Here is a 17,556-nt window from a genome sequence, read left to right as displayed (position 1 = left end):
GATGTACCAGTCATGATGGCTGGAGCGAAATATAGCCCAATGGGCCCACTGACGGGGATCGATCCAAAACAGACCGCGCCTCAAGTGAACGCTTTACCACTGAGCTACATCCCGCTTACTGAATACAAAGAGGTCACCATGATCAGACTAGAAAAACTAAAACTTACCCGCAGCACAGACAAGAATGCCATTTTAAGGTTGTTGGTAATACTGATGAAAAGCGGCTCTCTGCAGGTAATGAGGGCAAGGCCGGCGGTGATGTTTCGAACCATGAAGTGAGCAGCCGATCTCATGCGCATCTCTTCAGGGTCAAGGGCAAAGTCCTGGAAATAAAAACAAAAAATAAAGTTGCAGTCTCATACACAACTCTTCAGGGTAAAACACAAAAAAACATATTTACACATAACACGCTGTCCAGCACAACCTTATGGAATGTAATTATAGAAAAAGTAGGACAAAAGTAGAAAGATAGAAGGAAAAATTAGGACAAAAGTAGGATTGAAACAGTAAGTAGTGACTTTATTCATGCTCATACTGGAAAAATTAATGTGTCAAATTCAAAAAGTGGCATTATTGAGAATACACGTAACCATTTTTTTTATGTGGTGCTCAGTCTGATTGAGAGATTGTGGTGAGTGTGATCTTGATGGATCTTTAAAGCAACTAAAGTGTATCTCACCTTGCAGACTATCTGCTCACACATGGTGAGTGCGATCTTGATGGATCTATAGAGACTAAATGTGTCTCACCTTGCGGACTATCTGCTCACACGTGGTGAGTGCGATCTTGATGGATCGCTCGACGACGGGTGGGAGTAGCTCCTGCACGGATCGGTCGATGGCTTGGCGCACGCACGGCTTCAGCTGAGGGTTCTGGTGCAGCAGCGCGATCTAAAACACAACAGGTCATTATAGTCTGGGTCACAATGTTCAAGCATAATACAGTTCATCAATCTTTAGTGCATGATGTGTAAGTATAAAACAGTTTATCGATCTTTAGTGCATGATGTTTAAGTATAAAACAGTTCATCAATCTTTAGTGCATGATGTGCAAGTAAAAAACAGTTCACCGATCTTTAGTGCATGATGTGTAAGTATAAAACAGTTCATCAATCTTTAGTGCATGATGTGCAAGTATAAAACAGTTCACCGATCTTTAGTGCATGATGTGTAAGTATAAAACAGTTCATCAATCTTTAGTGCATGATGTGCAAGTATAAAACAGTTCACCGATCTTTAGTGCATGATGTGTAAGTATAAAACAGTTGATCGATCTTTAGTGCATGTGTAAGTATAAAACAGTTGATCAATCTTTAGTGCATGATGTGCAAGTATAAAACAGTTCATCAATCTTTAGTGCACGATGTGCAAGTATAAAACAGTTCACAGATCTTTAGTGCATGATGTGCAAATATAGTGCAGTATATACATCTCAAAACTAGCTTGGTCTTGTTTAAAAGGAAGAGAATATTTGTTTAATGCTAACCTGTAAACATTTTAAACTATGGCCATTTTTTCTACCATAAAGTTAATTAGACACATGGGAAAGAGTGTGGGGGGGGGGGGGGGGGGGGGGGGGGGGGGGGGGGGGGGGGGGAGGGACAGGAGAGTAAGAGAGATCTGCACTCACCTGGTCGTTAATGATGATGTGCTGTGCCAGCCCGGTGAAGGACGATGCGTTGATGTCGTGGAAGTTGTACTGCGGCTGCGGAGGCAGACTTGGGGTGGTGGAGCTGGCAACTGATGTGGGTGTGGTCAGCGTGGTTGCCGAGGAGACAACAGCCGGGGGAACCGTCATTGACAGGATTGGAACCACCGACTCCTCGGGCTGCGGAGTGTTACCAGTCTTCTGGGGGGCATGGGGAGACAACTGGCACTCGATGGTGTGGAGACGCATCGGATCTTTCAGGTAGTTGGTGGGCTTCAGTTCCTGATAAAAACAATAGTCAACATGTAAACAAAACTTCCATTATTGATTTGAAAACCCCCCAAAAACATTAAAATTAAAGCTGTAATCTAGAGTATTATTCAATACCTCTATTTCGAACATGAGATTTAACCATAAACTCATATTGATATCATGGTCCAGTGTTTTACACAACACCTCTATTTCAAACTTAGATTCAGCTATAAACTCACAGTGATGTCTAGCCCACCTCTATTTCAAACTTGAGATTGAACTATAAACTCAGTGACGTCAAGCCCCAGTATTTTACACAACATCTCTATTTCAAACTGGAGATTGAATTATAAACTCACAGTGACGTCGAGGCCCAGTGTTTTACACAACACCTCTATTTCAAACTTGAGATTCAGCTTCAGGTCGGGCTCCATGTGCAGTTCTGCCAGGACGTTCATGATCGCCATCGTCCACGGGTTCGGCGGCTTGAAAACCTGACAACACAGTCACATATTAGTAAATCATTGAAACAACATTAACAAAACTGGAAACAATTTGTTTTCAAAATCGTGATTTGCGATTGATTAGCAATTACTGTTTAATGTCTTAAAATTGTGTAGCAATCTCTGAAACTTGCTTAGCAAATCGCAACGTGATACCGAACAAAATGTTCCCACAAAATAAACATGGTTTTATATTCATTTTGGCGTGTTGTTTTTAAGATTGTTTGTGTGTGTTTTTTTGTGGATGGGTGTACACATTTTGATTAATGATTGATAAAACCCCAAAACTGACATTGCTGAGGTGTGTACCCAGGACTACATGCTTAAACCGTAACTGGATATAAGCCCGAAAATAAACTGAAATGAATGACATACCATATTCTGTAACCGGTATAGATGCCTTGAAGCGTGTATGTGAACTGACCTTGCTTTTAGCACAGGATTCAAGGACCTTGGCACTGAACGGCACGACATAGAGCAGCTCCTGGGCTCCCTTCTGGTAGGCCTCGTACAGCAGAGCTTTCAGGTCGATATCCTGACGGGGACAAAAACAGTTCATCATCATTTGACAGTAACGAACACATGTATACATATATTTTATCAGAGGTCAGCACAAATCATTTGACTGCAACTAACACATGTATGCATATATTTTATCAGAGGTCAGTACAAATCATTTGACAGTAACAAACACATGTACACATTTCATCAGAGGTCAGCACTAATCATTTGACAGTAACAAACACATGTACACATTTCATCAGAGGTCAGCACTAATCATTTGACAGTAACAAACACATTTCATCAGGAAGGAAGGAAATGTTTTATTTAACGACACACTCAACACATTTTATTTACGGTTATATGGCGTCAGTCACATTTCATCAGAGGCCAGCACTAATGGTTTGAATGGTTCTCCACCTGATCATTCATTTAACATTAGTCACAAAACCAGACTAGCAAGGGTTACTTTTTAATGTCACAAAATGCTCATATCAAATTATTGCAGAGCTTCAAAATCAAACAGCATTTCACATATGAGAAATACATTTTGAGAATTTGCAATGGATAACAAAGTTTATACAACAAAATTTGGGTAAATCATGGTACAGGAATATTTACATACTTATGACACATATAAACATGATAGTAATAGGTAACAAGTTTATTATTCTATTTATTGTAAGTGCATGGTTCTTTGTGTTACTGTTGATACTTTTTAAACAATATTACATTTGGAATAAGAGAACCCTTTGTCAGTACTTCCATTATATTAAATTTTCCAAGACAATTTGTGCAAAACAGAACTATAAATATGAAAGTCTCTCTTACAATCTGTAGAATAGGTTTGTTCTTGCCCAGAGTAAGCATTCCCAGCCAGTGACCCAGATTCTTGAGCAGAGTCCTGTCGGAGAAGTTAGCAACCCCCTTGTCACTTCTCAACAGCACCTACAGAATAAAACGCCAGTAAGTTAATCAACAATTAAATGTACTAGCAGGCATCTTTATACTTGCCTCATATAATATTTCTAGAGGTTATTTCAGGCTTCTGTCAAATGTGATTTGTATCTTACTGAGCAAAGTCTGCAATTGTAAGTCAAAACAGTTTACATATACAAGACTAATAAATAATAATAAACTAATTTTTTTTAAACAACAAGAATTGCTTGGAATTAAATGTCTCGCCTATTATAAACGTGTTCGATACACTGTGAGGAACATCCACGTGTTTGATGCACTATGAGGAACATCCACGTGTTCGATGCACTGTGAGCAACATCCACGTGTTCCATGCACTGTGAGAAACATCCACATGTTCCATGCACTGTGAGAAACATCCACATGTTCCATGCACTGTGAGGAACATCCACATGTTCCATGCACTGTGAGGAACATCCACGTGTTCCATGCACTAAATAATAAAATAATAGTAATAAAATAAACAAAATAAATTTTAAAACGAAACAAACAAATAACAATAAAAACAATGCAGTAGATAAATGGCATGGTACCTTGATATTTGTGAAAATCTCCTTATAATAATAATAAAAACAAAGCAATTGATAAATGGTGTCATACCTTGATGTTTCTGAACGTCTCCTTGACGACGGTGTTGGTGATATCCTGCATCTGTAGAACATCGAGGAAGTTCGAGTACAGTGTGTGGAAGTTGGGCTCGATGCTGGCTCGCTTCATGACCAGGTACTGGGCACACCACGTCATGTACTTACTGACCTGTTCCTTCAACTCCTCACCCTGCAAATAACACATATGTTTACCATATCATGTAACACCAGAATTAGAAATAAATCTGTTTGATCAAAAGTATTAAGCAGAATCAAAGTAAAGAATTCGGAATAACTTACAATCCGAACAAATACTGAATACTGAATTATAATTAGAATGGGAATAACTATGTTGTATTTAACATTTTGTGGACGTTAATGCTGGTTATACAGTCGCAAATATCCGTTTTACTGTCTACTCTGCATCACCATTTTTGACTGTAAAACCAGCATGAACGTCTGCAAATAGTCAAATACAACATAGTTATCCACTAATTCACAACTATCAACAGACAAAACAGTTATCAAGTACGCACCTTGGCGTTCATGTTGGCGAGGGACAGATTGTTGAAGATGAAGAACACCTTGTCCTGCAGCTGTTCCGGGGGCACAGCAATCTCCTCCTTACCCTGTCCGGCCAGCAGTGTGTCGATGTTCGTCGCTGTGGCAATGGAAGGCTGGAAACAAGAATACGCATATATAATACACCTAGTATAATGTAATATACTGTTTCTTGTTACAGAAATAAAACAATGACTATATCAAATTAATAATAACCAGATATACCATTAATTTAGAAAAAGCTGGTTTAATCTTCACAAAATGGACCATTAACATCAGGTGAATTTTATTCGGACTTGAAAAGCCAAATTCTATTATCTTTGTCAATTAAACAATGGCTTGCTACACATGTAAACTATTAAGTTATTATTTCTAAAATATATTAATTAAATTTTGTTTGCAACTGTGAATGAGGGTAGTAGGTGCATTATATTATTTTAAGTTATTATAAACAAAATAAGATTGACAGTGAATAAAAGGAAGGAAATGTTTTATTTAACGATGCACTCAACACATTTTATTTAAGGACCACACCGATATTGAGGGAGGAAACCCGCTGTCACCACTTCATGGACTACTCTTTTTGATCAGCAGCAAGGGATCTTTTATATGCACCATCCCAGGATAGCACATACCACGGCCTTTGATATACCAGTCATAGTGCATTGGCTGGAGCGAGAAATTGACTAGAAATGTGTCCACAAACAGATGTCTCCATGAAATGGATGGATACAGATCAACAATATCAGTCCCTGCAGATTGCATCAGTATTCAGTTTTGGCCAACGAATCTTCAGTGATGCAATACTAGTACAGTAACTATTTCAATTGAAGGTGTTGCTGAGAAAATGCTGCAATATGAATGCTATGTGCACTCTACCATCGAATACCATGGTGATAATATCATGGCGATAACAGAACAATGAACTGACTGTATGTTTCTTACTTTAGGGAACACGGGCCCAGCTGATGGCTTGGTGACGGTGGTTGTGGTAATCGATGTCCCAGCCACCGCTGTCGCGGCCGTCACCCCGGTAACGCTGCTCATATCGGAGGTCTTGGGTGCCGTGACCATGCTGATGCCGGTGCTGGTGGGCGGCCCGCCACTGATCGGTGTCCCGGCTGCTGCAGTTGGTGTGGATGATGTCGTCTGAGGCATGTTGGGTGGCTCCTGGGATCGCGACCCGTAGTCAACATACTGAAATAAACAGGTTGAATAAGAATTGTTTGTTGCTTTTTGTTAATTTATTGGTGTATAACAGTCACAGATTGTATAAATCCACACAAAAAAGTACAAACAATTTTTAAAATTAAAAACAACACTTTTATTTAGTTAAAAATACACATAAATCAGTCGTCAAAGTCTTTCCATGACTCTGTTTTACATAATGATGTCCCATCTGACATTATTATGTAATGTTTTTAGGTTTATCAAAAAATAACATTAAGTTTTTAAGAGATATCGTCCAATCAGAATAGTGAAAATCGTATAACGGTTTGTATTTATAAACAAATAAAGTCCTGAATAGAAATTTAAAAATATACTGAATATTGAAGGGCAAATGCAATAAAGTAACTTTAAATTACTTATGAGCTAAATAAACTGAAATAATGTTAAAAATAATTCAGTAGCTAACTAATGAACCCTTTTGTTTAAAGTAATTGTTTTGAAGATTAAAAATTTTGATACTCCTCTATCTTCTGTGAATGCAAACTTCTGGAAATGTGAAATATTTACCATAATAAGCTGTAGTAATAATTTGAAATACTTACCTGAACAAGCTGAGATGGAAACTGCTCAGAAATGTGAAATACTTACGGTACCTCTATAAGCTGCAATAGAAATGTGAAATACTTACCTCTATAAGCTGCGGTGGAAATTGCTGGAAATGTGAAATTGCTGCCAAATGTTGACAATACTGAGGGTAATCCTTCAGTCTGAAATGGAATGTTTTACAGTTGTTGTTGATATGGGAAAGAAGCAAAACACACAATAGATGTACTATAGAGTAATATGAGGATTAATGACATCGCTAAAAAAAAATCATATTATATTCATTATAAAAAATAAATTAAAAAAAAACCCCACATTTAATTTAAAGTAGGAATGATAAACTATAAATTAGGGGATGGCAAATAGCTTCGTAGAACAATACATGCATATCAAAACTTTACAAATCTAATTTTTAACAATACAGTTGGTATCATAGTCAGAAATACTTATCCCTTAATTTCACATTCTGTTTATTACTTTTACCTTGTTTTGAATCTGTCGAGGGCGGCAATGCCGAAGTAGTACATTTTACTTCCATAAGGCTTTCGTAAGGCTTCCAAGATGTATCTCAAGGCAATGCCAAGAGTCCAATATCTAAATTAAAAAATAAAACCACAATATGTACATGCATGATCATGTATATCTGTATTAGTCATAATTAACAACATCTGAATTCTATTAATCAATACTTCCAATACTTTAATTCGGTTTTATTTATTAACACTGTGAACTGAACAAAACACCCTATTATGAGTTTGGTACCTACACACTGGACTAGTCTGGGATATAATCAAATAAACCCCCGCATTGATCCTGCATGTTAATAGGCTGTTCTTACCAATAGTGCCCTGGCATCTTTTACATGCACTGTCTAGATGGGACAACACACACCATGTTATATGATAAACCTATTACATAGCGCTGGAGCATCTATACACACCAATGGCAACCCCAACAGATACGGGATTGTTTAACAAGAACAGTCGATTGCATAGCAACCGATGAAACCGTAATATCGGTCTTGTCACAATCGGCTATTCTTGTACGAGGCACTCAAATCGTGTGGCATCATCTTTACAGCAACACTCTAGCAATGAGCTACACACCAGGGCTAGCTCTGGCACTCGCCAAATTCGCCAACTCAGAGCAGCAGGCCAATTTTATTTTAATTTGGCAAAATAATTTCATGTAATAATTGACATGTTTTAGAAAATAACTAGAATTCTGCAATTTTTCAAGCTTAATAGACACTTTGGCGAAATGTTTTGCTCACCCAGAGCTAGCCCTGCTACGCATTTACAGAAACCCGTGTACCAGAGTTACACCTAAACCCTCTGTTAAGACAACTGCTGGTAAATGTGGTGTACAACATGATAAAAAAGACCTACGTGACAATGCCCTGCTCGATGATTCCACCAAACAGCACCGCAGTAGTGTGGAGCTCTCGCTCCGGGTACTGGGGGAAGAAGCGGTACTCTTCAAATAGGTTTCTCAGCATACACGCAAACACATCCTACAATTAAAAAAACATTTCTAGGTAAACCTCAAGATTTAACAAGTTTATGAGAATACACATAAACACATTCTACAATACCAAAACATGTCAAAATAGCCTTTGAGATTGAACAAGTATCTCAGTATACTGGCAAACACAGCCTACAAGTCATACAAAAATATGTGCAGTAAAAATTTTATTATCTCGGTACCAATTCAACAATCATTTTCAACATATAAATCTTACTTTACAAAAACATTTAGAGGTAAACCTCAAAATCAACTTATTTTAACTGAAACCAAAACAATATTCTTAAGGACCTGTCATGACTTGGTGACAAATAGTTTTCTGAGAAATATAACTATTGCTTTAACATTTGAAAGATGAATTAAAAATGCCCTAAAATAACTAATGCTAAGCCTTTTCTAGATATTACTAACAGGATTTATCCAGGCTTTCTGAGGTTCCCGACGTAGGCCCCTTCCAAAAAAGGTCATTAATACTAAAAATTCCCAATATATATACTCTTCAAAAAAAGTAGGGGAACCTGAAATATTAATGTTAATATCAACTATTAGACTGAACATACATTTTGACGACAGACATCCTAGTAAAGAACGTTCAGGTCTGTTTATCAACACACCAAAACACATTCCATAGTTTGCACATGCATCATGCAGTTGCCCATACACGTGCGTGGGGTGTCATTCTCGATTTTGACAATTTCCAGAAAGGTTGATTAATCACTGTGTAACATTATTTCTGTCAATCTTTTTCAATCTGTTGATCATACAGTTGTTATTTTTTGTTTTTAGTAATTTTTATTGTTAGAATTTGCGATTTACTGATAAAAAACCCGTCAACTTTTAAATTTCACTTCTGACCCCAATCGTCCTTCAAAATCTTTGGTGGTCATAAAACCTACTGTAATACTGAACTACCAGTTATAATGTTTGCCTAATTAATTCACTATTATCATATAACCATTCCCCACAGCTAATATACCTTACAATTTTGGCCATTGTAAATTCTTATTAGAGTCCCCCTACTTTTCTTGAAGAGTATATATGTATCTGTTCTAATAAATAATTTAACAGTGGTGTACTGCATCATTCATTGACGTGAAAAAAAGATCCCAGGTATATTTTACTCGTCCTCATTTTCCCAATCCCATCAGAGGTAACAGCATCACGAAAAACCTGGATAAATCCCAGTTGATTGTACTGGTGTATTTTACAAAACACACACACACACAAACACAAAACCACATACAAAACACACACACACACACACACACAAACACAAAACCACATACAAAACAAAACAAGCACAGGACACACACAAACATGAAAGTTCTACCATAAGTACAAGCAGCGATTATTGAATGAAGACAGAAGTTTGCTAAAAAGCCAGTCATTACCGAACGCAGACAAAATTTGCTAAAAAGCCTGTCATTTGCTAAAAAGCCTGTCATTTGCTGAAATGGCCATTGTTGCTTTACGCACCTGTTCCATCTTGTTCTGAGAGTCCTTGAACTTTTTGAGCATTTCGAGGACATCGTCAATGGACATGGTGGGGTGGGGTGGCTGGTTGTAGATCTGCTGGAAGTAGCCGTTCGCCTTGTCCTCCACCTCCTTGCTGAATTGCTGGGTCATCTCCGGGAAGATGTTTGCCATGTCGCCCTGCGCTCCACCCGTCGCTATAGAATCAAACACACCGATCAGAGGGTGGAAGGAAGGAAGTAAGTAATGCTTTATTTAACGACACACTCCAACTCATTTTAATAAATACACGGATCAAGGGATGGAAGAAGGAAGGAATGTTTTATTTAACAACGCACTCGAAACATTTTAATTACGGTTATATGGCATTTGAAATAAATGGATAGTGAGGAAACTCACTGCCGCCACGCATTTTGGTTATAGTAACAAGAGATCTTTTATATGCACCATCCACAGACAAGATAACACATACCACCTCCTTTGTTACACCAGTTGTGGAACTGGAACAAGAAATAGTTTTATGGGCCCCACCGACGTATAAGTCGAGCGCTTTACCACTGGGCTATGAGGATGGATGGATGGATGGGATGGATGGAAAGAAAGAAACATTTTATTTACTGGCATATTCGATAAATTTATGACTCAATGGATGGATAGTTGGGCAAATGGATAAATGGTACAAATGGATATATGAATGAATTCATGTTCAGTGTTTCCCCCAGGATTTTTGTTCACAGGGTTGACAAAATAGTTTGACGTTAACCGAGCCCACGAAGGGTGCGAAAATGCTAGGGGAGTTAGGGGGCATGCTCCCCATTAATGTTTTTTTTAAATTTCCAGTTGTTTTTAGATGCATTATGGAATACATGAGGGTGTCATGTACACTTATAGAAGGAGATATTTTAAGATAGATTTTAATAATGTTTATTATTATTAAATATTTGCATAATGTCAAAACAATAATTTGAAAAAGAAGTATAAATGTATTAGACTAAGCACAAACAGATAATACATATTACTGAATTACTGATTGTAATATTTATTATCTGTTACCTATCTATTTATCTAAAAGTAAAAGCCAGGTCTTCTAGAATTTAAAACAAATCCACTAACCATGGGATTGGTGATTTAAAAAATTAATTATCCATGATTGAATATTCATTAGCCCTACTTCTGTATGTATATCAGGTGTTTTACTTCTAGAAAAAAAAAAAAAAATGACTTCCCATACTGACCAGTGGATAAAAAATTTACAGGTCATGATAAAAAATTCATCTGCTAAATTGTAATCACTCAGTGACTGATGAAACAAATTAAAAAAAGTAAATATTTTTTTTATATATGTAGGTACATTTTTAAATTTGTGTTAATTCAGCATATAATACATTTAAAAATAATTTCTTTCTCAAGTCTTGCAAATTTAATTATGTAATGTTTAAATATAAGTTAAAAAACAACACAAAAACAAAAACAGACCAAACCAAAAAAACTAAACATTTGGAAGTTCGCAAAACAATATGGTTATGTGCAACCTTTAAAAAAAGACTGGTCACCGTTTATTTTGTTACGCCTGCACTGTGTTAGAGTAACAACTGTTTGGGTACCAGTCACTTAGTAGTTAGGCGCCAAAATGACTGCAACATTTTGTTAACTTGGAGTTTAATAAAATTACATCTGTAAGTATATTCATTTCAGGGATGGGACATAGATTACTGGTGACCATATATTCATTAGTGAACTGTTGCATGTGAAAGGAAATCGAAAGTATTGACTTGTAGATCCATTTTCCTTTTTACATATGATAGATGTTCATCATGTTGGTTGATTTTTTTTTTTTTTCATTCGATCATCATCATGATGGTTTATTTGTTTTCCCCTCACTGGCCACAGGGCTCTAACAATGTACATAACTGTGGAATACTAGTATATTTATTACTGCTAGCATTTGCATTTTTGTTTTTTTTATAATATCGGCGAATTAATCACAGAAGTGAACTCGTCCCTTTTTTTAATGGTTACAATTTTTACGGTCCCGGTAAAGAAATTCATGGGGTCGGTGCGGGGTCCTTCCGGCCCCTAGGGGAAACATTGCATGTTAGAAATAAATTAATAAAAGAATATTATGCAACATTAACAGATGAACAAGTGAACAAATCGAACAAATAAATGAACAAACAAATGACTGGACAGACAAATGAATGTACTCACTAGCTCGTGCGGAGTTTGGTCTTTCCGCAGGTACAGGATCCGTGGTTTGTTTGACGGCCACCTGGGCACTCAGTGTAGCCAGCGAGTTCACGGGATTCCTAGGTGGGCCAACAGCCGTGGAAATAGGAGTTTGTAATCCCAGGTCTGAAAAAACAACCAGTGTCTTCTAAACTTATTGATTTAACAAATAATAATAACTTTAATTTACAATTTAATATACTGAAATTATCATATGGTCCTCAACAAATATGAAATCACATCATTATGAAAGAATTATAACATACATGATTTTTTGGAATAAACGTTTGTCATCCCTTACACATTATACACAGAATTTAGGGTCGTTATCATTTTGATTTTCAAGTGCTTTCACATACATGATAAAAATAAATGAGGAACATATCCACAGACACAGGATACTGATTACGTGCAATATGATGCACAGGAGACAGATACTAAATGACATAATGTCACCTGCATTGTTTCGTTTAAAAAAACAAAACAAAATAAAACAAATTGTCAATACTAATTTCGAAGTTCAAATTATAACACTTAAAAATTAGTAATGAACAAATTGGCAAACTAAGTAGAATTTCCTCTATTGAAGCTACTTGAAACTGATCTTATATCAAAACATGTTTCTAAATAACTATCAAAATAAATTACTGCATATTTTTGTCTGAAAACTGTGGAAAGAATGTCTGGTTATTTCTTTTACGTTCTTCGGGGTAGGAACCAAAAAAACCTCACATTCCCACATAAGTTTGCAGATGATTTTTTTTGTTCATACTCAGAGGAACGTAAAAGAAATAACAGACAATCCTTGTAAATTTGAAACATTCTTATTAATAATAACACTAAAAGTTCATATTTTATTTTGAATTGTTTTTCTGGTTCTAAACAATTACACTCAATAAGTAAAAGTATCAATATAAAGAGATATCATCAGATTTGACATTCCCTAACATTATTTTATGTTCATTGAGAAATAAACAAACTCACATTGCTACAGTTGAAGCATTGGGATGACATATTTTAATGAATGTAACGGAAAAGTAATTATTTTAGCTTCGTTTCCACCAAACGACAGTTAAGATCTTACTCTGGAACTGCGATGCGAGTGAATGCAGCGGGATGAACGATGTGTTAGTCTGCGACATTCCTGTGAACGACTTGGACGGTGACCCTGGGGTTCCGCTTGCCTGGGACGACACTGACGGCAGACCAGACGGGAACGCTGTCAGGTTTCCTGTAGGAAAAGCTGCCGAGTTGCCCGACGAGAAGACAGAAGATCCTCCGCTGGAAAAGGCCGAGGTCCCGCCAGACGGGAACACCGAAGATCCACCAGCGGGAAAAGCTGACGAACTTCCGCCAGTCGGAAACGATGACGAACCACCTGTCGGAAACGATGAACTGCCCGTTGGAAATGTTGATGATCCACCTGTGGGAAACGTTGATGTGCCACCTGTGGGAAACGTTGATGTGCCACCTGTGGGAAACGTTGATGTGCCACCTGTGGGAAACGTTGATGAGCCCCCAGTTGGAAACGATCCACCTGTGGGAAACGTTGATGATCCACCAGTAGGAAACGATGATCCACCTGTAGGGAAAGTTGATGAGCCTCCAGTAGGAAATGTTGATGAACCGCCTGTGGGAAAAGTTGACGAGCCACCAGTAGGAAACGTTGATGAGCCACCGGTAGGAAATGTTGATGAGCCGCCACCGGTAGGAAATGCTGATGAGCCGCCGGTAGGAAATGTTGATGAGCCGCCGGTAGGAAAAGTTGACGAACCACTAGTAGGAAATGTTGATGAACCGCCGGTAGGAAATGTTGATGACCCACTGGTTAGGAAACCAGAAGCACCCCCGGTGGGAAACACGGACGAGCCACCTGTAGGGAAAGCCGATGTTACACCTGTTGGGAATGCGGAGGTGACGCCCGTGGAAAAGGCCGACGACACTCCGGTCTGAAAGCCTGACGTGACGCTGGTCGGGAACGTCGACGTGACGCCGGTCGGGAATCCCGAGGTGAGGCCAGTGGTAAACGCGGAGGTGATTCCGGTGGGGAAGGCCGATGTGACCCCCATGGCAAAGCCCGGGGAGCCGGTGGGAAAACCGGTCGAGCCACCCGAGGGAAACGCCGACGACCCAACACTCTGGAATGCTGATGTGACGCCCGTCCCGGCCGACGACGGGTTGTGGCCCAACATGTTGAGACCCGCCAGCTGATCCACCTGAAACATGGATTATAACAGTCATTAATACCATTTACAATATTTATTAATTTCAGTATCAATTTCAGTATCACTAAACAGTCATTAATACCATTTACAATATTTATAATATTTCGTCTGGAAAGTAACAAAAAGCTATGACAAATGAAATACAATAGTCCATCCCACAGGGAACGCATTTTTTCATACTATGAAATGTACTACAAATTATTTATTTCTGAGCCGATTGATTTGTAAATTGCACACAAAAATTGTATTTTTTATTTATTTCCAAAACACTTGTTTTCTTATGTCAAACCAAACAAATTATTTACAGAAAACATTTTTATAGAATGATGGGACTGTAAGTTGGTCAATCCAAAGGATAATTGATACACAAGTGAACTTCCTACAAACTAAAATACATCCTGTGTCATCAACATAGATAAAATAATAATATTTACATCACTGCACCAGAAAAAGAAAATATATTTGAAAAAAAAAGAAAGGTTTATTGTCCGTCCCATCCTACAAAAATGTTTGTTGTAAATAATTTCAGTTTCGTTTGACACAAGAAAAAAGGTAACAATGTTTAGGAAATAGGTAAAAAAACCCACAATTTTTGTGTGCAATTTAAAAAACATAATTTGCAGTAAATTCCATAGCATGAAACAAGGCGTTCCCTGTGGACAGGACTATAGACATTTTAAAATTAAATTAAATACAAAGCATATGATAATAAAACTTGAAGGAATATTTCAAAAAATGTTCTTATTACCTGTCCGCCCACGCCAGACGAGAAAGCGGGTGGTTTGTGAGTTCCGACGACACCGGGCGGCTGTTGCCGCGGCTTGTTGAATAATACTGTGGCGTTGTTATACATCGTCGTGATAGACTCCGACAACTCTTGCGACACTTGACTGAAACAAACACGAGAAACGTTTATTAAAAGAGTTGTAACACAAGATCATTATCAGTCAACTCTTAAAACTGAAACAAAAACTAGAAACGTTTATTAAGAGTTGTAACACAAAATCATTATCAGACAACTCTTAAAACTCGACTGAAACAAAAACGAGAAAGATTTATTAAAAGCATTGTTACACACGATCATTATCAGACAGCTTCTGGGACACTTCACTCATGCAAAACAAGTTTTCATCAAGTTGCAATAGTAAAAGTTTAAAGACCAACTAAAGAACCTAATTATTTTCAGCTAACCAAACTTTGTATCAACCTTTTAAAGCCAATATTTAGCCTCAGCGTTAACACTTGCCTTCCTCGATCTCCAGTTTAAGATACTAAAATACACATTTATTTTGCATCTCTTTCATTTGATGATATCTTCAATCAATTTTCAATCTACATGTAATTCTTGTCCCACATTAAATATCAATAATTTACAAACAAAATCTGACTGTAGTACCACCACACCTGTTCGAGTGACCTAACCTGTGGCTAACAAACAGTATTTATATCAAGTCACTGTTCATCATAGAAAAACATGACGTACCTAGCCCAGGACTTGAGACAGGTGAGCATACACGCGATGGTTTCCGGGGGCAACTGCTGGCTGCGAGACTGCTGGTGGTCGTCTTTGTTCTGCGTGTTGATCAGCGGAGGACATCGCCGCTTCAGAAAAGATACGCCCGCCTGTATGAACGGCTCCTGAAATATAACACAACAAATACAACCTGGCAGACATTGCGAAGGCCCTATTTACGAAGATATCATAAAGTCATATTTAACTTTAACTTACACAAGAATTAATTACTGATAAACACGTGATTAACCTCACACACACACACACATATCTTATTTCATCTGAATCTGACGGGCCTCGGTGGCGTCGTGGTTAGCCATCGGTCTACAGGCTGGTAGGTACTGGGTTTGGATCCCAGTCGAGGCATGGGTTTTTTAATCCAGATACCGACTCCAAACACTGAGCAAGGCTCAATGGGTAGGTGTAAACCACTTGCACCGACCAGTGATCCATAACTGGTTCAACAAAGGCCATGGTTTGTGCTATCCTGCCTGTGGGAAGTGCAAATAAAAGATCCCTTGCTGCCTGTCGTAAAAGAGTAGCCTATGTGGCGACAGCGGGTTTCCTCTAAAAATCTGTGTGGTCCTTAACCATATGTCTGACGCCATATAACCGTAAATAAAATGTGTTGAGTGCGTCGTTAAATAAAACATTTCTTTCTTTCATCTGAATCTAGTGTTGCTTGCTGGCAATGTGTAGTTCAAAAAATTAAAATTTGACTTTATATTTGTAAAATGCTAACACAGAACTAATTGTTAGTTTGAGATTTTTTTTAACTTCTCTATTTATTTTATGTCATACACAATGCATCTCATAATGTTAAAACCAAAAACTAAATATGATAATTCCCTAACATACAAAACATGTAAAACAAAATGTCATAATTATAAGTCATCCAATCATTAATAACATTATAAATTAAATCACAGGCTATCATCTAAAGTAGAAATCTATGATAATTAGACACAGGTTTCACAGGTTCGTCAAGCCTCCTACCTTGTGTTCCTGGATCTTGTCTGTGAGCCACTTGTCGAGTTTGAGATATTCTCGACGCGATGCCAAACAGGCCAAGTCGATCACAAATGCAAACGGTGTCGCATTCAGCAGCATGGAGAGGGCCTGAAAATTAAAAATGTTTTACATTAATAAATACAAGCAATGATTTGGAACAAGTAATTAATCGACGAGTCAAAGATTGCAAAAACACACCCACTTCAAAATCAATGTTTTATGGTTTCACAGGCTTATAATCAATCTATGATCAGAATTACAAACAAGTTTAAATGAAGATCACCAAGGAAGATAGATTTTTTTCAGTAACTTCTCAGCACATTTTAAACTACACCTAAAAAACTACCTTTGTTAACCAAACAAAAAGGAAGTGAGTAAGGAGGACAATTTTTAATGTTACAAACTCTGAATACCTTGAGGTCCTGTGCAACATCAAGAATACGCGACAGTCTGGTCTGATCGTGTGGCTCTCCCCGCATGTACCACTCGGCCATTGAATGCATTATCAGTGTCCTGATCGTCCCAGAGTGGCCCTGAAACATATCACAAACCAACAGTAGTAACATATTTTTATCAAGTTGTCTTAAAAACTTTATCAAGTTGCCTAGCACCAACAATACCGAAAGTCAAAGGATCCATCTCGAGTTTGTAGCTAATGAAAAATGTCATATATTAATCATTAAAACTTCAATAGACTTCAATATATTATTTTCCTGCTTAGAATAAGCACATCTGTATAGTGTATTTCTGGTATCATAATATTTCTTGCAGCTCAATATAGA

General features: G+C 37.7%; 1 protein-coding gene across 2 annotated transcripts in view; it reads right to left on the bottom strand.

Annotated features, from left to right (window-relative positions):
- LOC121388628 (CCR4-NOT transcription complex subunit 1-like) overlaps positions 1-17,556 on the bottom strand; it is a 60,353-nt gene that overhangs the window by 23,108 nt on the left and 19,689 nt on the right. For both annotated transcript variants that reach the window (XM_041520049.1, XM_041520051.1), the window contains exons 14-32: positions 17,188-17,307; positions 16,760-16,882; positions 15,734-15,888; positions 14,999-15,140; positions 13,110-14,241; positions 12,008-12,151; positions 9,803-9,996; positions 8,191-8,315; positions 7,286-7,396; positions 6,888-6,966; positions 5,975-6,226; positions 5,005-5,145; positions 4,482-4,658; positions 3,735-3,851; positions 2,827-2,937; positions 2,259-2,393; positions 1,630-1,929; positions 750-890; positions 168-323 (exon numbers count right to left, since the gene is read on the bottom strand). In XM_041520049.1, the coding sequence (XP_041375983.1) occupies positions 168-323; positions 750-890; positions 1,630-1,929; positions 2,259-2,393; positions 2,827-2,937; positions 3,735-3,851; positions 4,482-4,658; positions 5,005-5,145; positions 5,975-6,226; positions 6,888-6,966; positions 7,286-7,396; positions 8,191-8,315; positions 9,803-9,996; positions 12,008-12,151; positions 13,110-14,241; positions 14,999-15,140; positions 15,734-15,888; positions 16,760-16,882; positions 17,188-17,307 (3,855 nt within the window). The remainder of the gene's footprint in view (positions 1-167; positions 324-749; positions 891-1,629; positions 1,930-2,258; positions 2,394-2,826; positions 2,938-3,734; positions 3,852-4,481; positions 4,659-5,004; positions 5,146-5,974; positions 6,227-6,887; positions 6,967-7,285; positions 7,397-8,190; positions 8,316-9,802; positions 9,997-12,007; positions 12,152-13,109; positions 14,242-14,998; positions 15,141-15,733; positions 15,889-16,759; positions 16,883-17,187; positions 17,308-17,556) is intronic.

Source organism: Gigantopelta aegis, chromosome 14, assembly GCF_016097555.1.
Source record: "Gigantopelta aegis isolate Gae_Host chromosome 14, Gae_host_genome, whole genome shotgun sequence".
NCBI classification, from domain to species: Eukaryota; Metazoa; Mollusca; class Gastropoda; order Neomphalida; family Peltospiridae; genus Gigantopelta; species Gigantopelta aegis.
Note: the sequence above shows the minus strand (reverse complement) of the source record. Positions and strands in the feature narration are given on the sequence as shown.